Source organism: Rutilus rutilus (assembly GCF_951802725.1).
Source record: "Rutilus rutilus genome assembly, chromosome: 11".
Taxonomy (NCBI): domain Eukaryota; kingdom Metazoa; phylum Chordata; class Actinopteri; order Cypriniformes; family Leuciscidae; genus Rutilus; species Rutilus rutilus.
Window position 1 is genome coordinate 29,777,701 of NC_140216.1, and position 26,572 is coordinate 29,804,272.

Consider the following 26,572-nt stretch of genomic DNA (forward strand, 5'->3'; position numbering starts at 1 on the left):
TCGGGCTAATTTCTAAGGTAAAAATGTAAAGGTTGGGAATTTAGTGAAAGACTTTATTTTAAAAGAATAAACTTGTTTTTTGAAAGAAATGGTAACCTTCAATTAGGTTAGAATGGAGTTTCAGCATCTATGATAACTGGTCTATACTTAATTTAGTGACATTATAAATGTAGGGGTAAAATACCCACAAACTGGTATGATTCTTTAGCCTACCCTTTATGAAAATATAGTGTTCCTTAATACATACCAGAATGTAAACAAAAATCCTTATTGTTATCCTAGGCAACACAAAACCGTGAACTAATTTGAGCTGAATAATAACCATTGTCTTCTGTGAGCTGCTTTATAGCTAAAATGAACTTTTTCCACAAATGAACTTTGCGTAATTGCAACATTGACTCCGTTACTGAGTTCACATTTAACGAAATTGAGCTGAAAAATGACTGTCTTCCATAGAGCTTCTTTACAGCTAAAACTGAAGTCGTTTCATACGTGGATTTTACAACAGTAATACTGTTATTTTACTGTTTATACAGTGAAACGGCTTTGAAACAATCTATGCAAAAAAGCATTTTATATATAAATGTAACTGGATTGGCAACTACCTTCCATAAAATAGTCTTATATAGCAAACTTCTAGTGTATTTTCGCTTACTTTAAGCTGTAAGGTTTATATATGATTTGTAATAGCCTAGATGTAATTATTGTTGAGCATTTTTTGCCTATAAGCACATTTTATATATATTAATAATAAAAAAGACACTCGACGCTGTTACGTTACAGGTCCCTTGTGACCGCTTTAATTTACGTTCATTTTAAGTGAACTATTCTTGTAAGTTTATAAATGACCAAAAGTCCTCGTTCAGTCCAGGGGAAAATGCAAAAGGTTTTGAATGAAGCTGGAGTGGCATTTCTCAGGCGAGCGCCCCCTGTAGAAAACAGATTTGTCCAAGAATGAGCCATTCAACGTCACAACAACGTCACTTCCGCTTGTTTTGGGAGGAGGCTCGAGAGGAGCGAGGACGCTTCCGTGCGATTCAGCGGGTTATTTACTTCGGAATTCGGATGGACCCAGTAAAGTAATTATAACAACAATTTCGAGTACCTCCGAGGTTCGCACGAGACGTCGAGCCGTTCTGCGAACATAAACAGAAGTTTAACTATACTGTTTTTGATTCTTGAGTAAAAAACGAAGAGATTAAGTTGAGGTAAGCGCTCAGTCTTACCTGTTGTTGTTGTTGTGGGTCTCTAGCCACTAAGTCATTAGTATGCAAGTAAGCAAACAAACACATTTTTATATAGCGAGTGTTTTTAAATGATAAAGTAAAAGTATGACAGGTTAAAGTAGTGTGTAACCACCACACTCCCTACATATCATGGCAAAATACTGCCACACTAAGTTAAGCAACTTTTTGTAACCTTACATCAGTTAGTTTCCTTCAGGTTTGAGTTGACTAACAGACTTTGTTTGGACATTGCGATCTTTCAGGGCTGTGTGTGTGCGTGTGTGTGTTGCATAAACCACAAGTGAAAACAAGCAGGACCATATGAAACTTCCGCCAGAAAATGGCTACGCCGGCTGTAGTTTCCACGGATGGAGCGAGCTCCAGTAAGAGAGCATTTTATTTCCTCTTGCTGTTTATGACACATTAGTGTAAAGTAGATTAATCTGTTTTACAGTGCTCTAGTTTCAAAAGAATGAGTTCACGTATAGTAAATTAGTCGTGTGGTTTCCTATATGCAAGAAATGTGTAGTTATGGTGCTTTGAGCACACGTGGAACAATCACCACTGTATAGGCTAGTACACCGAACCATACATTACATATATATGTATATGTCTATATTAGTACCGGTCAAAGGTTTGGAAACATTACAGTTTTTAATGTTTTTGAAAGAAGTCTCTAATGCTCATCAAGCCTCATTTTTTTGATCAAAACTACAGACAAAAAAAAAAAAAACTGTAATATTGTGAAATATTGTTTCAGTGGGTTTCTAGTTTAATATACTTTAAAATATAATTTATTTCTGTGACGCAAAGCTGGATGTACATCAGCCATTACTCTAGTCTTCAGTGTCACATGATCCTTCAGAAATCATTCTAATATGCTGATTTGATACTCTGTTATTATCATTGTTGGAAACATTTGTGATGCTTAATATATTTTTGGAACCTGTGATACTTTTTCAGGAGTCTTTGATGATTTTTTTTTTTTTAAAGAGCAGCATTTATTCAAAAAAGAAGACTGGAGTAATGGCTGATGAAAATTAAGCTTTGCTTATATTTTAAAGTATATTTAAAAAAGGAAAAACATTCTTTAAATTGTAATAATAGGCCTATTTCACAACATTACTGTATTTTCTGTGTTTTTGATCAAATGAATGTGGGCTTGATGAAGAGACTTCTTTCCAAAACATAAAAAATATTATTATTTCTGAACCTTTGACTGGCACTATAGAGCATACACAACTATTGATTTAAAAAAAAAATGATATAGAATGGTAAAATTTGCCATTTATTGGTTATCAGCCATTACATCAAAAATAATTAGCTAATTCACCTAGATTTTGTAGTTTATTTGCTGGCAGGATGTTGTTCATTATAATTTTTTCTTCCTTTTTTGTTGCCCTTCAGGTTAGCACACATGATGATTTTATAATTGGCAGATATCCAATAGCTCTTATAATAGCATTTAGCTTAGACACATATGTAATATAAATGTGTATTATGGTGCTTAGATAAGTGATGAATGCTTTCTAACAAAATGAGATATGATAATGGACTGTTAAAGATGCTCACTTTTTAATATTTCATTAGTGATAGTAGAATTAGAAATGTTTGTGTTTTGTTTCTATAATCACTGTTGTCACTCTTCAGATGTCTTTATTTTGGAGGTTATTCCAGCAGAAAGGTACATGCATGTGTGTAAAAGCACATGTGTGGCTGTGTTTGCATATGATCTCTAATTTGAATATCAGTGTTGTAGACAGTCTGTAGTAGGCCCATGACTGCTTGGGTTGTGCTTGTCTTTATTTTAATCGTAGTGCCACCTCAGACTCAGCTGGTGTGATTGGGTTACAGTGTTTTCTTGGAAGAACAAAGGAATTGAAACCCAGGTGTCTGTGCATGCTGCATGTTTACACTCACAATTGTGGTTAACGACACATCTCAAGTCTGAAAAGCTATTTAGCATTCGCATTTGCATTTTTTTTTGCATTTTATTTGTAGTGTAGCTTTTCACACAAAAGCAGATTATAATCACTTCAGTGTCTGGTTAGGATCCCAGTGCATAGGGAAAAGTGCATAGTGCAAAGTCTAAGAAGATAGTTTCATGCTTCAAGTATGAGCTCTGTATTTTTACTTGGCAAGAATCGTATACTTTATTATAATTCAACTAGCTGCAATCCATACCTGCACCGTAATGCCTAATGGCTTTTTTCACTAGTCATTTTCATGGATACGTTTTTTTTTTTTCCTACTGTAGGTGTTCCTGGAAATCGAAAGATGGCTTCTTCGGAGGTAATTATATGCTTTTATTTGTTTTGTTGCTTTAATAGTTTCAAATTCACATTACACTTCACATTGTCTTGGCACTGTACCAAAATTCCAGTAGTCGGTACCAATACCAGAAAAATGTCATGGTTCTCTCTTCTTTGTACCAATTTCGATACCATTGTAGAAACTAATTTACTATTTTAGTTAACTATTTGAAAATAAAAATTAATTGTCTTCAGATGTTTATAAGTAATCATAGTTTATAAAAAGATCAAGTGAAAAATGTGTAATACAACAAAGGACAAAGAAACACATACACAGAACATGTGGCAAGTCTATTAATTTGCATATATTTTGACATACACTATCAGATTGTTCTGTCCCATCTGTTGCTATGGTTATTTAACTGTCAGTCATTGCAGTTTTCAGATTCAATCTGGCATTACAGTTGTACAGTTGCTTTAAATATAAATGGTTTTATGTTTTTGGTTCAAAGTTTTTGTCTTGTCTGATGTGTTTATTGAGCAGTCATTATCTTTCAGGGTCTGAGCATCTCAAGCTCATCCCAGACGAACAAGAAGACCTTGGGCCACCGAGGTATTGACCCTACTGGGGAGACTACGTATAAAAAGGTTCGAGCTGTGTATTTTTGATATCCTGTAAATATTTCAAAGTAGATGTTTGTTGGAGATCAAAAGATTCAGCAGTTCAACTTCCAATCTCAGTTTAATGACACACATTCCTGAATCTGTCATATCTACATATATTATTATTGTGTTATCTGTTGTTTGTGTGGCACAATGACATAGCCTAGTAAATGGTATGGGCATGTACATACAGGTCAAACTAGCAGGCCTTGTGTTATTGCTCCTCCCTTTCAGTTTTATTAAATCACATGCAAAGACCCATGCATTAGTGTCTTGTATTTTTGTGTACTAAGGCCCGTTTACACCAAGGACGATAATTATAACGATAACGACATAGTTCTACAAATCGTTCTTAATATAAAAGAATAGCAGAGTCCACACTACAACTATAACGGCACAGAGAAACAATATCACTGTAATCACTTTCAGAACAATTTTTTTTTCCAGCTGATGAAAGATGATAACTTTTTTAGTTATTGTTCTTTGTGTGAACGGGCCTTTACACTTTACCATGTTCTTATTCTGCTCATCATGTGCCCTCTGTTGAAAATCTTTAGACCACATCATCTGCCTTGAAAGGTGCCATTCAGCTGGGCATCACACACAGCGTGGGAAGCTTGAGCCAGAAGCCAGAAAGAGATGTGCTCATGCAGGACTTCGAAGTGGTAGAAAGCATCTTCTTTCCCAGGTGCGTTTGTACACGTGTCTTCATACAGTTAGAGTAGCCATGAGATGAAGGAACGTTTTGCTTTAGTAGTCACACATTGTGTACTCAAACGTGCTTGTATTTGTCTTCCTCTCAGTCAAGGCAGTAGCTCAACTCCAGGTCATCACCATGGTGACTTCAAGTTTAAAACTTACGCTCCCATTGCATTCCGCTACTTCAGAGAGATGTTTGGGATCCGACCCGACGACTACCTGGTAATCTTGTTTATTAAACAGGGTTCCCATGGTTTCCTGGAAATATATGGGAATTTTTAAATTGTGTGTTTTAGGCCTGTAATAGTCATGGGATTTGTTTTATGGGAATTTTTGTGAATGACTAAATGACTAAAATATTTCATCAGCTAGAAATTACTGTTGAGTTTGTGTAGAGTTAAACTTGCTTGAAAGCCATTGTGGGGTGGTTCTTTTTCAATGAATTGGTCAAAGAGGTTCATAAAATGATCTGAATGGTTCATTATCACATCATTCTGAATCAAAATAATAAAAAAACGGAATGTAAGATGGACATGATCAATTCATTTCCATCTAAAAAGGTTGATTTGGTTTTGTCTTGTTCAGTCCAAGTTCTTTTTTAATGGGATTATATTATTATTGTTGTTTTTTCACTTTACAACTTACAACTTAATGAACAAAAGCTCTTCTCAGTGATGGACACGTGCAACACTCCAGTCATATTTTATCTGCTGTGTGTGTGTGTGTTTTCTTCAGTACTCTCTTTGTAATGAACCCCTTATCGAGTTGTCTAACCCTGGAGCAAGCGGGTCTCTCTTCTACGTTTCTGCCGATGATGAGTTTATCATTAAGACGGTACAACACAAAGAGGCAGAATTCTTGCAAACACTCCTGCCAGGTTACTTCATGGTAAGTGAGGGTTTCTTTGTATTTATTTTAGTGCTGTCAATCAATTAAATTAACTAATTCATCGCACATTTTTCTGTAATTGATTGCGATTAATCGCACCTAACATTGACATTTTTAAGTATGTATTGTAATAATTTCACATTTAATCTCAAAAATAATGTAGAAACGACATAAAGACAGTTGTCTATATTTGAAATATTTGTTTAATTGCATCTTTTTATGAAAGAAGGCATCACCGATACCAATACCGCTACTGATGTCTCTATGAAATAGATTTTTTTTTTCTCAGTTTTTGCCATTAATTATAGCCATTCAGCATTTCAGTATAATTAAAAGGTATACATTTTAACATTTATTAGGCTTTAAAAAAAATACAACTTTTAATTTAAGTGAACTTAAAGGGCACCTACTATGCCCCTTTTCACAAGATGTAAAATAAGTCTCTGATGTCCCCATACTGTGTATGAGGAGTTTTAGCTCAAAATACCCAACAGATCATTTTTTACAGCATGTTTAAATTGTCACTTTTTGGGGCTCAGAAAAATGCACCGTTTTAGTGTGTATCCCTTTAAATGCAAATGAGCTGTTGCCGCCGGCAATCTCATCTGATAATATCAAAATAGAAACTCTACCCGGAGTCGAACAATAATGCCCACAGAGTCAGAGAATATATGCTGTATAGAAATAGAACAGGTATAGTCTAGTTTAATTACGGTTATAACTTATTTTTCATCTTGCTTTTATCCACTATTAGTGAAAGCCTGTTGTAGCGGACCGTGTCCGAATGATGGCCAAAAATATACTGATGAGTTCAATAAAGTTTATTGTACATAAAACAAAAGATGAAGCGTTAGTTTTACTCCAGAGAATCACTGTAAGAGCTGAATAAACACAGTATAAGAAGTGTGCATTAAAGTCTTATCCATAAACTCTCTCTCTCTTCCTTTCATTATCATCAACATACACAGCGAAGTACACAAAACACTCGTTACAGCTAACAGTAAACAAATATATACACACCTTTTCAGTGGGTGCTTAATAAACTGGTAAACTTTATATTCGTAAAACGACTCGATGAGCTGTCATAAAGTGTGCGCTCTCTCTTTCATTTCTGCCGTGGTCAGTAACGTTAGGCCTATCTCTGGAGACTATAAGCTGGATCACGAACAGTTGGAACTGATCCATCCTCAAGTAACAATGAGAGTAAATGAAGACTGCTATGTTCATTCTTACATCCAACAACAAAACACCTCTATCGCTTTAGAAGAGATTCTTGTCTACAGCTGCCCCCGGCGTCTGTGTACATCTCACTCGGCGGGTCTACGCTAAAACCTGCAGTGTCAGTCAACAGTCGTAGGCAGGGCTTGTGCAAAAGTACGTCACATTGCTCCAAATCTGGGAATGGCTTGTTCTGAGACAGTGCTTATGATTTATGGGGATTAAAAAAAAAAAAAAGCATTGGGTGGATTTTTATCCTCATAGGGTGGTTGTGTACACACACTGCCAACACACATTTATGTTCAAACGCCATGTAAAAGTGAATTTTGCATAATAGGTGCCCTCTAAAACAATCTTCACATAAACCCATTATAATAAATGTCACATTTACCTGTGCCTTTCAATATATCAGGGCTACATTTTTTCTATTAGCCCGGTGTCAGACCAGGTTTCATTGTTTTTGACCCATTTAATCTTGTAAACAGTTCTTTAAGATGTTCAGTTAGGTCTAACAGTCTTCACTGCATATATTATAAATTAAATATAAATTGATCCTTAAAGCTACAAAAGTTATTCAGTCAAGAGCAGTGAGAGAGTTTCTTTTTCTTTTGTTCTTTGATGATCCTTAAAGGGCATATTGCAGTTTTTTTTATTTATTTATTAATATATAACCTTGTATTAAAAGTACCATATGAAAAGTTAATGCAGGATTTACAATTGTTTGCAAGACATAAGGGCACAAATTTAGTAGAAAACATGACGGTTTCCTTTTCTTCTTTTTTTTTTTAACACCGCGTCATATTACGTTGCGAGAGGGAGTCATTTGCTGGGCTTTGTTTGCGCATGAATCGTGTGTGTGTCAGACAGGAGATTCACAGACCCGTGTTTTCTTTTGTGTCTTATCGCACTTGAATGTTTTAAAAGCATTTGCCTGAAAAAGAGTGTGGTCATATTGTGTTACACTAGCCAAAGGATGACTGGAAAAACACAAATGCTGAGTTAATTGCGTTAAATATTTTTAACGTGTTAAACTGAAAAAATTATGTGTGTTAACGTGTTAATTTTGACAGCACTTATTTATTTACTAACAAATTGTTTAATTCTAAAATGCTTTCTAGTTCATTCCTTTGTTGTTTGAACATTATAAGCATAGTAGTTTCCTTTATATAATTCACCATTTGTCTTCTAGAACCTGAACCAGAACATGCGTACGCTGCTACCCAAGTTCTACGGTCTCTACTGCGTTCAGGCAGAGGGGAAGAACATCCGAATCGTAGTGATGAACAACCTGCTGCCATGCGCTGTACCTATGCACCTTAAATTCGACCTGAAGGGCTCCACATACAAGCGACGTGCTTCGCCGAAAGAAAAGTCCAAGGGTGTGCCCACGTTCAAAGACCTAGACTTTATGCAGGACATGCCTGAGGGCATACTGCTGGAGAGTGACCACTACAACGCCCTCTGTAGGACCATTCAGAGAGACTGTCGGGTAAGGAGACAGAAGTTACATATACATTTATGCATTTGGCATACCCATTTATTCAAAGCCACTTACATTGCATTCAAGATATTCATTCCTTCAGTACATGCATTCTCTATTAATCAAACCGATGACCTTGGCATTACCATTACCATGGTCTACTGGTTGAGCTACAGGAGTGATCGTCGACATAAATGACAAGTAAAGAGGATAGAATGTAAACAAGAATTATTTTTGTGTGCAGCCTTAAAGCATTGCTAGTTTGTGTCTCTTATAACATGCATTTGAACGTCTTTCCAAACATGAGAAGCATTTATGAAACAAAAGACAACATAACATCAGATGAGTGCTTGAAAACATCCTTTTGTGAGATGATGTGGCTTCTTGCACAGAATAAGGCACACAACATATTATTTCATAGTATTCTCAGAATCAAACCAAAATAGTTTTTTAAAGGTTTATAGGGGGGCGAGAACGAAAAAAGTTTGAGAACCACTGATCTATAGTAATTTTTTATAGTATATAGCTAACATTACAATATTAAAATGATGGCTCCATATGTATCCACAGAATATCCACCGACCCTATAACCGCCCCAGGTTAAATCCATTCTTTAAAAAAAAAAAGTCTTGAACTAAATTTGTTTAACTTTATAATGTTCACTGAGGGCCACTTAGGATGTTATCAAGATTTTTACATAAAAAAACATCCTAATTTAGAAGTAAAAAGCTATTTTCTATCCTGTTTTTGACCTTCTCTTTCAAACACTCTGTTTTGATGGGCGTACCACATTCAAGACTTGGAAGTAAACATTCAAGACTTTCAAAACGCCAACAGCTATAAATGGCTAACATATTTGCATATTTTTCGATGAAGTGAAAAACGTATACATTGTCATTTGCAGTGTCGTGTTTTAAATAAAATGCAGCGTGTTGTATTGTCTTACTGATAAAAAAACAGATGTCACTCACTGAAGCTTTTCATGATCACAGTGAATGGCTTAGAATCGAAACAATAGCAAAAGCAGCGTTCTCTATGCGCTTCTGTATACGATAATCCAACTCATTAACCCCATAAATGCCGAAGAAAAGGAAAGAACTGCAAATGCAACTATCACAACTATTCAGTTTGACTGCGGCGCTACAGTATAAATACTCATTACATATCAAACGATCTGTATCAGCCAAAGCACACTTGTGTAATGCAACATTACTGTAGGGTCTAATGTAGTCGGCACTGCCTCTTTTATTTTCAGTCTATGTGAAAAGTCTGTGTCAAACTTTGTCTTGTTCAAAAATGAATATGCAGTAAAATGAAGCAAACAAACAGTGTCTTACTGATGCGATCTGACTTAAACTTTGTTAAAAATAAAGTTTTCTAAATGTTAAGCCCTATTTGGACGGAATTAGTTTTACAAGGGTAGATGGAGTAATGTAACTTTACCACAGGACGTCTGTAATGTTAATGGCCAGTTTGCACGGGATAAGAAATCTCAGTAAAACTAGCAGAAGTGGGAGGGGTAACTCGCCTGTCACTTCCCTGTCGTCATGTGCCTATTATGATGCTTCCTATTATAACAAGCGCAAACACATATAATCTTAATTCTTATATAAAATTAAATTCTGATTGGATTTTGTTGGTAATAAGCACTTACCTAAAGCTAAAAGAAGTTCTGTGCCTCTGACAAGTGCTTTCGACCTTCTTTTTGATCTGAATACATAAACACTTCGTAAACCTTAGAGGCATCTCTATGGTTTTGTTGCCGGAGTAATTCTGTGTTTGCATCTGTCTCGTATTTACTACTACATGACATGCGTGAATCGGTGGGCGGGGCTGAAGAGGCAATGATGTAGAAGTAGGCGTTAATCTTCTGCAGAGGCGCCCTTTCATCGCACTATGATGTAATAGTGCGACGTAATCTGCAACGAGTCATTTTCTGAGCTTGGTTTTTAATAAAAGCTATTTTTGGACTAACAAGAAAGTTTTGAGTTCTGAATTTTACAGGATATTTTTTATAGCACAGTGACCTCTAATTCTCAATTCATGACCCATTTAAAAACCTATTTGGTTGAACCATTCTACATTTTGAATCTGCTAAATGTGCCTGTCACACTTTCTCTATATATCCTTTTATCTATAGGTACTACAGAGCTTTAAGATCATGGACTACAGTCTGCTGATGGGTATCCACAACTTGGACAGGGCAGGTGAAGAGGTGTCTACTGCAGTGCCCGATACCCAGAAAAAGGCACCAGGCCAGAAGCCCCTTTATTGCACAGCCATTGAGTCTATTCAAGGGGAGACGAAGGGCAAGACTTCACCACAGCCATACGAAAGGTGAGTGATCAACCTTTGGCTGGCACCGCTGAAACTGCAAAGCACCAAAAAATACCACAAGACTGAATGTGTTTGGCTATAATCCTTTTTTGTAATAATTTACACTGTTTAAAAGTTAATGGTCGGTACGATTTTTTTAAATGCAAGACTGCATTTATTTGACCAAATATACAGTCAAAGCATTATTACAATTTAAAATAGCTGTTTTCTATTTTAATATAGAGTCTTCAGTCTTCAGTCTTCAGTGTCACATGATCTAATATGCTGATTTGGTGCTCAAGGAACATTTCTTATTATCAATGTTGAAAACTGTTGTGCTGCATAATATTTGTGGAAACTGATACATTTTTTTCCTCAGAATTTTTTGATGAATCGAAAGTTCAAAAGAGCCACATTTATTTGGAATATAATTTTTTTCACCGCAGATAAATATTAAAACCAAAAAATATGAGAAAAAAATGTAGGTATAGTCACTCAGTGTGACATCCCTAGTTTGTAGATGCTATTGTACTGTTATGATTATACTTACTGAGAAATGATTACCTTGTGCCTGCACAACTGTTAACGTGCAATATTTTTTCATTCTTTGCAGTATGGGAGGAATTCCAGCATTCAGTTCAAAAGGAGAAAGGTTGCTGGTTTTCATCGGCATCATTGATATCCTTCAATCTTATAGGTAGACTTTATTTCCACATCTTTGTGTTTTCTTCATAATAAATCCCTATAACTTACTAATAACATTCTGTATTTAGGCTTGTAAAGAAGTTGGAGCACTCATGGAAAGCTCTGCTGCATGATGGGGTATGTCACACACCCCATATCAAACACTGAATAAAAAGAGAACTTTACAAATAAAACAAAGTATTTATCTTTTGTCTACTATTTGATGATGTCCTCCACAGGACACGGTATCCGTGCACCGGCCGAGTTTCTACGCAGATCGTTTCCAGAAGTTTATGTGCAGCGCAGTCTTCAAAAGACCAACTTGTAAGTTTGATAGTTACATTGGAACATTTGCAACTGCTGCATTAAAAGTGCTGACACAGTAAAGATAATTTTTTTCTTTCTTACGCTAGTAAAAACATCTCCCTCAAAGAAAAGTCGAGGAGGAACCGTGTCTGTTGGGAAGAAGTCAAACATCGCAGTATCTGGACAGTCACAACAATCCCTTCCTGTAGCAGCAGAACAAACACAGCCACAGCAGACTACAGTGCAGCTGTCCAGCCCAGACACTCAAGGAGACAGCGGTAGGAGAACACATTGAGAGATAAATAGAAAAAGGAAGGTTAAGCAGGGTGTCTGAGCAAGATAAGACTGTAAATTCTTGTGGTAACCAAAATAATTCTTTCAAAAATAGTTGAGATTGTTTCCTCAACCAGTTTTGGAAGTTTCCTTGGTGATTCTGCGTTGGGATGCATAGATATAGATAGTCAAATTCTATACTGTTGTCCAGTGCAGGTCCTGGACTTCTGGGGGCTCTAAGCCAAACTTTGTCCGGGGGCCCCTGTCACTGTCAATGCGTTCATAAAAACCTAAAAATGACCCCCAACCTTTTCTTTTGTTGTTTGATTAACATTAAAGGGATAGTTCACCCAAAAATGAAAATTCTGTCAGTAATTACTTACCCTCATGTTGTTCCAACCGCGTAAGACCTTCGTTCATCTTCGGAACACAAATTAAGATATTTTTGATGAAATCTGAGCCTTGTCTCACTCCTCCATAGGCTGCTAGGTGGCCCAAACTTGCTGGCCCAGAAAAGTTATTAAAGAGATCGATAATATAGTCCAAGTGACTCCAGTGGCTCAATCTTAAGTATATCAAGCGACGAGAATACTTTTTGTGCGCAAAAACAAACAAAAATAACGATTTTATTCTACTATTTATTTCCTTCTCTCTCGACCTCTAGTTGGTTCGCGTAGTGTTTTTGCGCAGCACGTCTGTGTTACACGTCACCACGTAGGCTCACTATTGGCCGACGCTGGTCATGTGTGTGATGCGTGATGACGTGCAACACAGACGTGCAGCGCAAAAACACTACGAGGCCCAGAGAGAAGGAAATGAATAGTGGAATAAAGTCGTTATTTTTGTTTGTTTTTGCCCACAAAAAGTATTCTCGTCGCTTGATATACTTAAGATTGAGCCACTGTAGTCACTTGGACTATATTAACGATCTCTTTAATAACTTTTCTGGGCCAGCAAGTTTGGGCCACCTAGCAGCCTATGGAGAAGTGATCCAGCACTCAGATTTCATCAAAAATATCTTAATTTGTGTTCCGAAGATGAACGAAGGTCTTACGCGATTGGAACAACATGAGGGTGAGTAATTACTGACAGAATTTTCATTTTTGGGTGAACTATCCCTTTAAATGACAGAGAGAGCAGATGGTTTAAATGAAAAGTCCCCAAGATGGACATTTTGGCACATTTTTAATCACAATATCATAACTAATCTTACTTAAACTTAAACCTCAAGTTTAAACTTAAACTTAAACTTAAACCTTGCTTAAACCTCAAGCTTGCATTCATCTGCCTCCACTTTAGAATTCAACACCCACATCTCAAAATGCAATCAACACCAGATGAATAGAACCAAGTCTCCATCCTGCATGTTTTTTTTTTTTATATATATATTTAAAAAAACATCTCCAATATTGACCTAATTGATATGGTACTGACATATTCTACATCTGTGTTGTTTTTATGATTGCTTGATTTTGATAAATGTATAAACTCTCTGATCTGAGAAGAATGGGTCTCTTACTTTTTTGCCTGCAATCTATATACTTAGATTCTACTTGTGGGTCTTTCTATCTACTTGTGGGTCTCAGCGGTGTGGCCAGGGTTGCTTAACTTGCCCTTGCTAGTATGGAAAACATTGTTCATGTTGTGCTATGTTTTCAATGCTAGCAGATACTGCATGATAACGGTGTAGTTTAAAAGTTAGATGCCCTTGTGTGCTGATAACATAGCAAGTGAGAGCTGTAAATGTCTGCCCCCTACAGCACATGCATGTAATAAAGCCTGTCCAGTTCTCTGAGGTTTTTGCATTTGAATCATCTGACATTTTAGAGGCCTAGATTGAGACATTATCAACATGATTTCCCCTTCAACCCTGACTAAATCATTATTGACTAAGGAGCGCTCACTCTTTTGGCACTTCTTCTCTTTTCAGGTGCTCGTCCTGACCTGCTCCCACAACAGGTTACTGAAGATGAGATCACGAGTAGCTCAGCTGATACAACCCTGTCAGCAACCTCTCCTGGAAGCTCTCGGCCCTCCACGAACACTCCAGTTCTGAGGTATGTGATGTTTAGACACTAGATGATTTGGTTGAATTTGATGAAAGGTAAGTTTTACAACTACTACTATTCATTTTATCACATGCACTCACTGTTTTCACTAATAATAAATGTCTATTGATGCATTTCATTTCCAGTCGTAGCAGTATAGCTGCTCAGTCATCAGGGGAAAGTTTGGATATCGAAGTCATTTCACTCAGTGAGATTGTTCCACAGACAAGCACGTCAGAAGTAAGAGACATTTTGTTCTGGGCTGCAATCTGTTTCAGTGTAGTAGACTAAACAACATAGAGTAAATTGTTTTTATGTCCTACTACAACTGTGGTTCTCAATTAGTTGGTCACAAACTGAATTCAGTTCAAGCTTATTTGTATGGTGCTTTTCACAATACATATTGTTTCGAAGCAGCTTTACAGAAAACGCTTGTTTAATTGGTACATTTTTGGAAATATTCTGTTATCAGTCAGAGATATGTTATATAATATGTTATGTGCTTAGATTAATTTAAGCAGAACCAGTGAAAATGCTAGGCAGCAATTACAACTTGTGCTTGTAATGATTATAATATAAGGATAATATTTGATAGTTTTGTATGTGGATCCAGAGTTGGCGCCATCTGAAGTCTTTGCAATTGTCTGTGTCAGCTGAAATAGCAAACTGGAGCTGCCGCAATCTATAACACTTCATATTATAATACTTGTGCTGTTGTTTATGCATTTACAACTTGTCAGTCATTTTTTCAGCCTGTCATATTAAAGGGATAGTTCACCCAAAAATGTAACTTCTGTCATAATTTACTCACTCTCATGTTGTTCCAAACCTGTATGAGTTTCTTTCTTTTGCTGAACACAAAAGAAGATATTTTGAAGAATGTCTGTAACCAAACAGGCCCAAGCACCCATTGACGCCCATAGTAGGCAGTGATCGACCGATATATCGGGCCGATATTTGCGGGTTTTATGCCGATATGCGGCTGCTGCGTTCGCTGATAGTTTTTTCCCTGCATTATTTACAGACAGGCGTCTGCAGGCAGCTCTGTGTTGCTGGAGACTCTGTTGTTCATGTGCAGCCCATGCACTGCCCCTCCCACACTAGCAGAGTGCTGGAAGCCTCTTCAAGACAAGTTTTAAACTTTCAAAGCATCTTTTAACTGGTTGACTTAGCTGAAATATTGCCATACACTTTGAAAGTGGAAACACGTTGCTCTATATGTGCGTGCAACTATAGCTAAGCAAGTTTGTGGGTCCAAATGGAAAACGCGAATGCCTCATCTATGCTTGTCATTGTATTTAGGGAGCTGCAAATAGCTAAGTTTGAGGCTATCCATATGCATACGGCAGCTGTTACGAACACTGGTCATAGGATTAAATAATGCCGACGTTGTTCCGTGATTCCGTGATATTTGTAGGAGTTTTATTCAGCGACCACCTGGCTGAGGTTTGGACGTGTGCTCATAAAAGAAGCGACGCGGTTGCCACACGCATGCGATGCAGCGCGCTCATTTGTCCAGGCGCTCCTATGCCATGGTGAGATGAAAACATCTAAACTTCTCAGAATGCCGCAAGCGCACGCAGGTCATGTGACAAAAATCAACTGACCTTTCCATGACAACATCGAAAGCTCGGCCGAACATTCTTCGGAAGAATCCTTACTTCCTCGTCATCATGGAGAGCGCAGGTCATGGTTGCATAGCAACGACAGACGCCACGGGAGCGCAAGCGCTTGTAGAAAGGAGAAAGCGGCGCTGCCGTGCTTTCCACACGTTTTTAGACGCGATATGTGAACAGTCCCTAATTCATAATAAACGTTTAAAATGGAGGAAAAGCCATTTTCTTAGGAAAGCCATTTGCTCTACAAGAGATTAAGTTAAGTGCACTAAAATTTAGGCCTAAGCATTAAATGCCTAGGTTGTAAATAGTCGGTTACTTTTAAAATTAAGTATAGTACAGTTTACACTTTATTATGCTGCTTGCTTGTTGCTACTGTGTGCAATAGTGTAATTATTTTATTTATGCTTAAATATTTATTTTCAGCACTGAACTTTTTTTTTTTTTTTTTCTACCTCACATGTTTTTAATATTTGTCAAATATTGTTTTTTTAAGTTCATTAAATGTTCCTTTTTTAAATTGAGACTTGTAACATTTGTTATCATCATTGTGTCATTTTTATGATGTAAATTGAGTGAGCAAAAGCAGTATCGGCTCCAAATATCGGCCAAAGAAAATCGGCAGCCCGTATCGGTCATCGGCTAAGGCTGATGGAAAAAAATCCATATGGTCGATCCCTAATAGTAGGAAAAACAAATACTATGGAAGTCAATGGGGTCTATTCACTGTTTGGTTACAGACGTTCTTCAAAATATCATATTTTGTGTTCAACAGAAAAAAGAAACTCATACAGGTTTGGAACAACATGAGGGTGAGTAAATTATGACAGAATTTTCATTTTTAGGTGATCTATATCCCTTTAATAAGTTTGCATAATGTCCCAGCTATGCATGGTTTCACAACACTTTTGTTAGTTTTAGTACATAACCAATTTGCTACATTGTTGTGTTACCACTTGACATCCAATATAAAATCTGTAGTGAAACCATTTGGGAGCCTCTGGTCATGCCAACAAACAAATAAGATTGTGAAATGAAAGGATCTCTCTATCCTCAGAGTGCACGCACTTTTGCGAATTACAATGTGGTCTTTGTGTCATTTAACAGGATATGTGAACTGCCTCCTACAAAGCATGCTGAATTACTTGTCTAGTCATTCTACCCTGTTGTAAAAGAGTTTTATTTATTCTTTCTTTTGCTGTTGCAGTGAAAGACTATGGATGAACAGGACAAAATAAAGCCCTCAAAGACCAAGATTTACTCTCTTTTAAGGATATTGGAACAGGATGAAAATGAAAAGCATGAAAGTAAGATGGAGTTGCTGTAAACATCCAAGGAAGTGAAAACTGGAGAATCTGGATTACAAAATAGAGAGGTGCACATGTTCATAAAACTGTAAAACATTAGGATAAAGATATCCCCCCTTTTTATATATATATATATAGTTTTTTTTTTTTTTTTTTTTTTGGATGTCAGTACATCCAATATTGCTGCTAAGAAATGGAACCAAAAGAAAGATGCCACTGTATACCTCAACAGTGTGATATCACTGTTCTCAAACAGTTTCATTTTTACAAGAACTCCCAGGACCTGATAATGTTCACAGCAGAAGAACAGTGATGAGAACTTTGCATCATGTGACTGGCTCTTAGAGAACAAACTGGACTTTTGAGGACCTCTGCGACTTCATTTGACCATGCGTCTTTTTTTTTCCTCTTAGTTTGCCAAGGAGAGCTATTGCTAAGGGAAGAAAGGACATTTGGCTGGTTGTGAGTTTTAAAGACATTTTAGGAATATGTCATGATTATCCCTCCCCCCCAAAAAAACAAAAACGTGTTGGATGAGTCAATCCAGATCAGGTTGCCTGAACAATCATGTAACAAGACACTTTTTTTCAAAACTTTGAATCTGTAAAATAGGTTCGATTTGGTTTTAGAAATTGATTCAAATGCAGTACTGTGATGTTTTTTGAATATTTATATGTGCCTTAATCACAAGAGTTATTTTGCCTTGTAATGAACAGGAAGCCTTTCACTGCGCATGATGCCTGCAAGTGGATTGTGCCGGATTGCATTGGTCACCTATACAAAAACACAGTATCTCTCTCTCTCTCTCTCAAATATCAGTCTGTCATGTGTGACTGACCTATTAACATAATTAATAAAAAAAAATATTTGGAGTTAGTTTGGAGATTGATTTACTTAAACTTTACATTGTTTGCAAAAAAAGAAGGCAAAAGCAAACAAGACAACAGATCACTTTTGTAACATTGGCAGAAATATTAAACCATGTATAAAAGACCTAATTCAGTATTTCGGCTTGCAGGACTAATGTTGTTTTTTTTTTGTTTTTTTTTAGCATTGATTTTAAAATGGCCGTTTTTTTAGGGCACAATAAGACAGACCTGGCAGAACAGCTACTGTAAAACAATATATAGCATCTGTGCTGTTATTCTTTAATGAAATTTAGGTTACATAGACTGTGTAGCTTAGGAACTTCTCTTAATGCCTCGGTTTTGTTAAGAGAATTGAAGTCAAACTAAACTAAATCCTGAACAAAACCTTTTTTTTTTTTTCTCTCATCATTTTTGAATGTGCATGCTAATCAGTCAGCCTGAATGCGGAGACATTAATGATGAAGATGCAAATATTATGAAATATGGATGCGTAGTTGAGTAAGGGAACATTGCTGGAACTTTTTCTGTGACAATTTTTGTGAAAAAAAACAAAAAAACATTCCTGTACAAAGTCATATTTATTTGTATGTTTGCTTGTAATTTATTTCTTTATCTCAAGTTCCAAATTGTCTATTGCAGGTTTTTATGTGACACGGTATGCAAGTTCTGACACCTGGTGGCTGCTTAAATTTGTTTGGGTTGGTGAATGCGTTTTTTTTTTTTACTGTACACTCACGATCTGGGATTCTTGTGCAATTGCTGTTTGCTCTGAAAATGCTTATTGCCTCAAACTGAGAATTGTCTTAAGTAGTAGCTTTAAAAATAATTTAAAATATTTCTCTCTTACAATGACATTCATGTATTACAGCTCTCTGTCAGAGGATATTGAGACTTTTGGAGTGGAAAATATTGTAACATTTCATGCTGTATGCAAATTACTGAAATAAACAACACTGAAAAAATTTCAATAGATCAGCTTCCTGTGTTATGCTTTACTATCAGATGATCTGTTCAAGGCATTGTATGTGTTTTAGGGTTTACATCTGCACATACATTTCACGTTGTTCCAAAACTGTATGACTTATTCCTGTGAAAAGAGATGTTAGGCAAAATGACTGTCTCGGTCGACATTAACATTCATTGTTTGTGAAAAAGATACAATGAAAGTGAATAGTGACTGAGGCTGTTAGTCCTCAACATTTAGCCTTTTCCTGATAATTCACTGTTGTGTTTCGCGGGCGGGGGGGCGAAAGTTTGGAACAACAGAACAAGGTGAGGATATTTACATTTTTGTAGTGAACGACCCTGTTCTCAGACACGTGACCTCCGACCACATGTGGGCGCTACGCATTTACAAATATATTTCTACGCCGCGACCGGGAAGAGAAGCAGCGACGGAGCTATCGACCAATCAGCTTTGCGTTTACAAATATCGTCAGTGTCCTACATATGTAAACCAATCAGCGATGCCGTCACTTTGGGAAACGGACTAGAGGATTTCCAAGATGGGGCTCGAAAGCACTATGGTCTGGTAAGAAATAAACAAACGCGTTGTTTTAGATATAAATACGCCTTTTGCATAATTAATACTCCTCCGACGTATTGTCAATAAGTAGGTTTTTCGTTCTGTCGCACTTTTGAGCTCATAGTTGGGAACAAGTAAGATAATTCAATAGTCGCTTTCTGGTTAGAATGACATTCTCCTGAGTCATTATTCAGCAGGTAGATCTATCATAAAGAAACATATCACTAACACACAAACACATTTATGACCCATAAACAATGACCACTTGTTTGTGAACTCGGTCTGATAGCATCTTATTCAGTCTTCTAGAACTGTCATGAAGTGATACTGAATGTGTTGTTGGTCCAACGCCCTCTAATGCTGTCTAGATAGGCAGCTTGCTTGTTTTTAATACACATTCATATAGCTAAAGCAGTTGTCTACTGATAGGATCTAGTTCACTCACTCTGGCTGTTATGCAAATGAAAATAGGATAACTATGTGCTAGTGTTTCATTCTTCATTCCTTGCAAATGTCAGCCAGTCAAGTCACCTTTATTTATATAACGTTAGCTCTTTATACTATACTGAAGGCGGTTCAACGTTGATTCAGTTCAATTAAATAACTTTAATAATGTAAAGTTAATCAATTATGAAATGACTGTAATCATCATGAAACTACTTGTCCTAGCAGTTCCTGGAATGGCACATTCATAGCTGGCCATAGGGGCTCATCTAATTGGCGTAGTCTTCGCTTGCATTTAAAGTCACCATGAAATCAAATTTGAAAATTCTTATTTTTTTATGAAATATTGCCTTTTATAATAAATCATTTATTTGTGCACATGCTTATTTTTATTAAATTCATGTGCCCTCGTAATCTTTAATCTCCTCTTGCATTGACATCTCTTCTCTGACATTTACATGAGATCACAGCAATAGCAAACCATTACTATCCAATCAATTCCCTATGGACAAAATCAAGTCCCGCCCTACATTTCTACTCATTCAAGAAGCTGTTTCATTCTGATATACCGCACAGTAGGGAAGAAAACACTTTCATAACTTGCGTTTAATGCTGACTTTAAGGATACAGACCGGATGTCTGGGTGCCTCTGATCACCTAGTTTATACTATTACACTTCCATAAATTCAATGATTGTTTTAAATAGGAAACATGCTGATTGCCTTCATTTGTCTTTACAGTGTGGACAACAGTGAATACATGAGGAATGGAGACTTTCTGCCCACCAGGTTACAGGCACAGCAGGATGCGGTCAACATTGTCTGTCACTCAAAGACCCGTAGCAACCCAGAGAACAATGTGGGCCTAATCACAATGGCCAAGTAAGTTTGTCTGTGTTGTATTTTATTTCATGCAGTGGTGATGTTTGCATGTAATAACACATGGTTTGGTTTTGTGCAGTAATTGTGAGGTCCTCACCACTTTAACACCAGACTGCGGCCGCATACTCTCAAAGCTCCATGCGGTTCAGCCAGTGGGAAAAATCTGCTTCTGCACCGGCATACGAGTGGCACATGTAAGTACATTCATCGATGCTTAAAGGGGTAGTTGACCCAAAAAATGAACATTTACTCACCCTTATTTTTTTCCAAACCTGTATGACTCATTTCATTGATAAGCCATGACACACAAGCATCATATTGAGTGATTACTTCTGTTCAGAAATTTGTTTATCTATCATCCCATCCAATAAATCGCAATAATCTTTGTGCTTTGTTACTATTGATATGAAAAGTCTTAGATTTCAAATTACGTCCATTTTCTTACGAAATTCAAAAGCATAAATACCGTTTTGGTGCTGTGGCGTGAGATCGCTTCTCAGCACAAGAGATCTTCTCTTCCGCCTTAATAATACCAGTTACGGCGCGAAATAAGCATGAATGAGCATCTGAAAGTGTGTTAAAAGAGAGTACATGTCACATGGAATCGCTCAATCAGTGTTTCAACCGTGGAAAGACGTCAGTAAAACAGCTTGTAAACAATGTTATGTAACGTCACATTTACCTCAGAAAAACCATATCCAGTGACCATAAACTCGTTAGTCAACTCTAGAGAGCAGCATTTTGCTAAATATATGTACCATATTACATATCCATTATAGTTTTTAATGTTCTTCAATATGTAATGCATGTTTGAATAAATCTGTCAAGTTTTTATGACAGCCAGCATTTAAATGTTTATATTTCATATAACTTTATTATTATAAAAATAAATAAAAGTGTCATTTAAGTGTTTGTATACAAATCAGTTCATTTTTACCTTCAATATTATAGTAGGCTAATGAAGCCTAGTAGGCGACAACTGACTCCCACAGTTTACAGCATTAGTTAAGAGATTTGTTTTCCTTGAGAAAATTTGCCATGTATTGTACCTGATATCTAGCCTGGAAATCCAGACCTAAATCTAAAAGATTAATGGTCTGGCGTCGACTAATGAAAATCGTCCAGCTCGAGGGGCGGCACCAAGCATGCATTTGAAAATCTCACTGCACGCAATTGGATAACACTACGACCAATCACAACAATAAACCCCATACGCTTAGCTGCCAGCGGAGCTAACTGGTAGATTAGACTCTTAGTCTCTTACCGTATCCGGTCGGCAAAACAGCAAAAACGTCCTTCTTGCAAAGGAATGATTCGAGCGGCGTCTTCTGTTCCTGTTTTAGATAAAAAGCCAAGTCTAACTCGTTCATTGTAGCGGCCAAAGCCGTTTCAAACAACTGATATTCATTCATAACCATCTTGCAATGTTTACTAATGACTTGGACGTCACAGCGTGACATGACATGTCGTCATGTGTTTAGCTTGCCTCTGGCCTGCCTATATCAGATAACCCGATGTGATTGGTGCAGCTCAGATCGAGGGGCATATTTAATGAGCAACATTATTCGACACCAGAGTAACTCGCTGAGCAAATTCAACTTGTGCTCTCGCGAGAACTCTGGATTACCAGGGTACCTGATATCCAAAATAATCAATATTGAATCGAATCGAAATCGAATCGAATTGCAAGCTTGTGAATCGAAACGAATTGTAAAATTTGTGTCAATACCCAGCCCAAATATATATATATATATATATATATATATATATGTTGAACCCTTAATCTCCATTCTTTGTAATTGCTTGGAAATACTTCCTGTAAATTCTTCAGAAATGTTCCTTATGTGTTCCGTTATGTCGTATTTTAATCTTCTAACATTTACTTTTGTGTTTGTCTACATGTAGTTGGCACTAAAGCATAGACAAGGCAAGAACCACAAGATGAGGATTGTCGCTTTTGTGGGCAGCCCAGTGGAGGACAACGAAAAAGATGTATGTATATTTTTATTTTTTTTCATTTTATTATTATTTAGTATTCATTTATTATTCGTCTTTATTTCAGGTAGTACAAGTTATAATTTTTTTTTTTTTTAATCAAATCTTTTCCAGCTGGTGAAGTTGGCAAAACGGTTGAAAAAAGAAAAAGTCAATGTAGATCTGATAAATTTCGGAGAAGAGGTAGGTGACTGCTCAAAACTTTCTTACCTGTGAATCACTTAAAAATCTTTCAGGTTTTTCTTACTTAAATTTTTCGCTTTGTCTCTTTTTAATCAACCTGTTCAGGAGGTGAACACAGAGAAACTGACTGCGTTTGTGAACACTCTGAATGGAAAGGAGGGAACAGGTTCTCATCTGGTCACGGTTCCCCCTGGGCCCAGCCTGGCTGATGCCCTGCTCTCTTCTCCCATCCTGGCTGGTGAGGGTGGTACCATGATGGGCCTGGGTGCAAGTGATTTTGAGTTTGGAGTGGACCCCAGTGCGGACCCAGAGCTGGCCCTGGTAATATACAAATTCATCTCTGGGATAATTGCACTGAAGAATGAATCCATAAACGTAAAAGTGAAATGTCATTTTTTTTTAAAGGTGACACTACTTTTACATCTGTTTAAAATGCAGAGACGTCTATAGGTAAAGCATTTATTCTGAAATTTTGGCTGACGAAATGGTTTTAAAGGGCCGAAATCAATGACGGAAACAGTTAAGTTTGATTAGCGCCTCTCCAATGGCGCATTTTGACTCTCCAGCGTTGATTTCTTTAATATGAAACAGTTTGAATTTTCAAATTTAATTGATTTAATCACACAATTTTTCACTTACTGGAAAGATTTAAATAAAACAGCTTGTAAACATGATGTCCCATTACATTTACCTCAGGAAAGCCATTCAATCTCTATATCTCATTAGTTAGCTAGTAAGAAATTACTCTAGAGAGCAGCATTTTACTAAATATATGCACTGCATTACATATTCATTATATTTTTGACCTGTCAGTGATGTATTCATTATTTAATGTATGTTTGCATAAATCTTGCAAACAACTTAATTATTACAGCCATTGTTAAAATGTTTATATTTCACCAACAAACTGGAGTAGAAACCTAATTCTATGATTCTAATTCTGGATTATTACATACACTTTAAGTTTGTTGTTCAGGTAAAAACTAATTAAAAAGTCTAAAATTAATACAATTATACAAAAATATATTTTTTAATAAGAAAATTTTTGGTTTTCAACCAAGTTCGTCCTGAATTTTCTGTCTCGGCCCAGAATTTTAATTTCGGTGCATCTCTTTCTGCATTCTCTCACCCTCAAAATGGGTGAACACTAAAGCTCTGTGGTACTTTAGCATTGCTCTGTTTGTTTGTGCATGCCTTTCAACTTCAGCAGCGTTATTGAATAATCAATTCTCCCACATTGATTCAAATTATTAAAGCAATTAGCAACAATTGTTGAGTGTTGTTTTGGGCAATCTCACTTGAGATCTATTCTGATGACATTAAAAGGGGAGATGTTTATTGGAGTTGCTTTTTGATAAACAGGCGCTGCGTGTATCTATGGAAGAACAAAGGCAGAGGCAGGAAGAGGAGGCTCGTAGGGCGGCCGCCCAATCAGCAGCTGAAGCTGGCGTTCCCACCGCAACCGCTGACGGTAAACACATGTGTGGATGTTTGAAATACTGAAGGATGGTGGTGGGCACAGTGGTTCTGGGCAAATAATTGTTATTAATAAATCATTAACAAACATTATATAATGCTTTACAGATCATTGGTTAATATATATTCACATTTGAGATAATGTGCTGGTTAATGTTTACTAATGAGCTTATTAAATATTACGTAATGATTATCAGATCATTATTTAATGTAAATAAAATGCTAACAAATCTCATGACACTTCAATTTACATATTGTTTAACATTTACAAATGTTGTGGAAAAATAGTAATTTTAAGCACTTTGCATACTATTCATGTTAACATATTATTCATTAACTCAACCACAGTCTGTAAAGGTCATACATTTGGTCTTCGTTTGTTGTTTTTACAAATCATTTATTAATTATTTGTTCATGTTTTTGCAGTACTCAATCTAAAGTTGAAACCATTCATTATTTATAAATGTTTATACACATTTACTAACCATTTAGTAAATTAATGGACAGGTATCTCAATGGAAAAGTGCTCCAAATGACCTGAATTCACCCTATTTACACATCTTTACAAATCATTTATGAATTATTTGTTCATGTTTTTGCAGTACCCAATCTAAAGTTGAAGTTACTCATCATTTGTAAATGTTTATATATGTTTACTATTAATCTTTTAGTACCTTTATGGACATTGGACTTTTAGCTGCTGTAACAATGTTTGTGTAAAGGTTAAGTTTAGCTAAATGCTTGCTAAAGACATATTAGCACCACATACTTGTAATTTGGGTGCAAAACACATTTTTATTGCCTCAACAGGATATTCCTCGAATCATACGTCAACAGGAGAAAAATCGAATTTTCAAGAAAATACTTTGAAAGTTGAAAATTGAAAGTTTAATGACATTTGTAAGCATTTTAATTTACATTAAATAATGATCTGTTAATCAATCAACACGTAATATTTAGTTCTTCAGTAACAAGCACATTATCTCATATTTCTAACTGTGAATATTTATTAACTAATGATCTGTTAAGCTTTATATGTTTATGATTTATTAAAGTTATATATAAAGTGTTACCGCATATGGTACAAAAAACATTTGATCTTATTTTTATTTTTTCTTTGCATCATTTAAATTACAAATATTTCATCATGGTATATATATTACCAGATGATTTCTGCCTTTCATATCATTAATACAGTCCTGAATAACCTTTTTCTAAAATGCTGAATCAGTTATTGACTCATTTTTGCGGCCTATTCCTTTTACCTTAAAGTCGATTCCCGTTTCAGACAATGCTGTTTGTTCTCTCCCTCAGAATCAGAGGAAGCTCTTCTGAAGATGTCCGTCTCTCAGCCCGAGAGTGCTGTGGCAGCACTGCCAGACTTCAGCAGCATGACAGAGGAGGAGCAGATAGCCTATGCCATGCAGATGTCCCTGGCAGGTGGAGGTTTGTGTCGCCCTCTTGCACCTTGTTAATCTTAGAACATACTTTGTGTGCTTGACATAGGATGTAATATTGCTCATTATCCCTCTTATGTCAGAATTTGGAGAATCAATGGATACGGGAGCTCCAATGGACACTGCGGAATCTAAGGTAATTAAAAATATTGTCTGCTGGGCTCATCACAGCTTCAGTATTCTAAAAAAATATAACTTCATTTTAAATTTTATAGTTTCAAATTGAGCAGGAATCCCTGGTGACTTGCACTTTTTAACTGATTCTACAGGAAGAGGATGATTATGATGTAATGCAGGACCCAGAATTCCTCCAAAGTGTCCTGGAGAATCTACCTGGTGTTGACCCCAACAATGAGGCCATCCGCAATGCTATGGGCTCCCTAGCCTCTCAGAGTGGTAACAAACAAGAGGGGAAAAAAGATGATGAGAAGAAGAAATAAATTCAAGTGTTCTGTGAATGATTGATTGCTGTGCAAGCCATTTGACGTGAAAGGCAGAAATGAGTTAAATTCAAGTGGCCAGCAGAAGTCTTTATAAAAGCAGTTTTAGATGCATAATGAGTTGCAATCAGACATTCATAACCAAATTACTGCAATGTTGTGTGGTACCTCAAAAATTCACACATGGCTTGCTTTTTTCCCTTTTAAAGCTCTGTGCACAATTGATTAAATATTTGATAATCCCATGCAAGACATGTAATCTGAATGGTTTTCTTTTTTCTATTGCCATTAAAATGACATCTGACCAGAAGCCTTACAGGTCCTTA

The 26,572-nt window shown here is 36.5% G+C and overlaps 2 protein-coding genes across 2 annotated transcripts; both read left to right on the forward strand.

Annotated features, from left to right (window-relative positions):
* The first annotated feature begins 992 nt into the window (after positions 1-992).
* pip5k1aa (phosphatidylinositol-4-phosphate 5-kinase, type I, alpha, a) lies at positions 993-17,033 on the forward strand. The gene is made up of 16 exons (XM_084424383.1): positions 993-1,208; positions 1,490-1,609; positions 3,484-3,518; positions 4,037-4,126; positions 4,699-4,829; positions 4,945-5,062; positions 5,576-5,728; positions 8,136-8,435; positions 10,567-10,763; positions 11,356-11,439; positions 11,516-11,564; positions 11,666-11,750; positions 11,840-12,010; positions 13,936-14,062; positions 14,200-14,293; positions 16,877-17,033. Exons 2-16 carry the CDS (start codon positions 1,567-1,569, stop codon positions 16,877-16,879), a joined length of 1,680 nt encoding a protein of 559 aa, XP_084280509.1. The 5' UTR covers positions 993-1,208; positions 1,490-1,566; the 3' UTR covers positions 16,880-17,033.
* Positions 17,034-19,230: 2,197 nt separating this feature from the next.
* psmd4a (proteasome 26S subunit ubiquitin receptor, non-ATPase 4a) lies at positions 19,231-26,556 on the forward strand. The gene is made up of 10 exons (XM_084422733.1): positions 19,231-19,376; positions 20,555-20,695; positions 20,775-20,889; positions 22,601-22,687; positions 22,805-22,873; positions 22,979-23,194; positions 24,236-24,344; positions 25,664-25,795; positions 25,890-25,942; positions 26,076-26,556. Exons 1-10 carry the CDS (start codon positions 19,351-19,353, stop codon positions 26,244-26,246), a joined length of 1,119 nt encoding a protein of 372 aa, XP_084278859.1. The 5' UTR covers positions 19,231-19,350; the 3' UTR covers positions 26,247-26,556.
* The last annotated feature ends 16 nt before the right edge of the window (positions 26,557-26,572 follow it).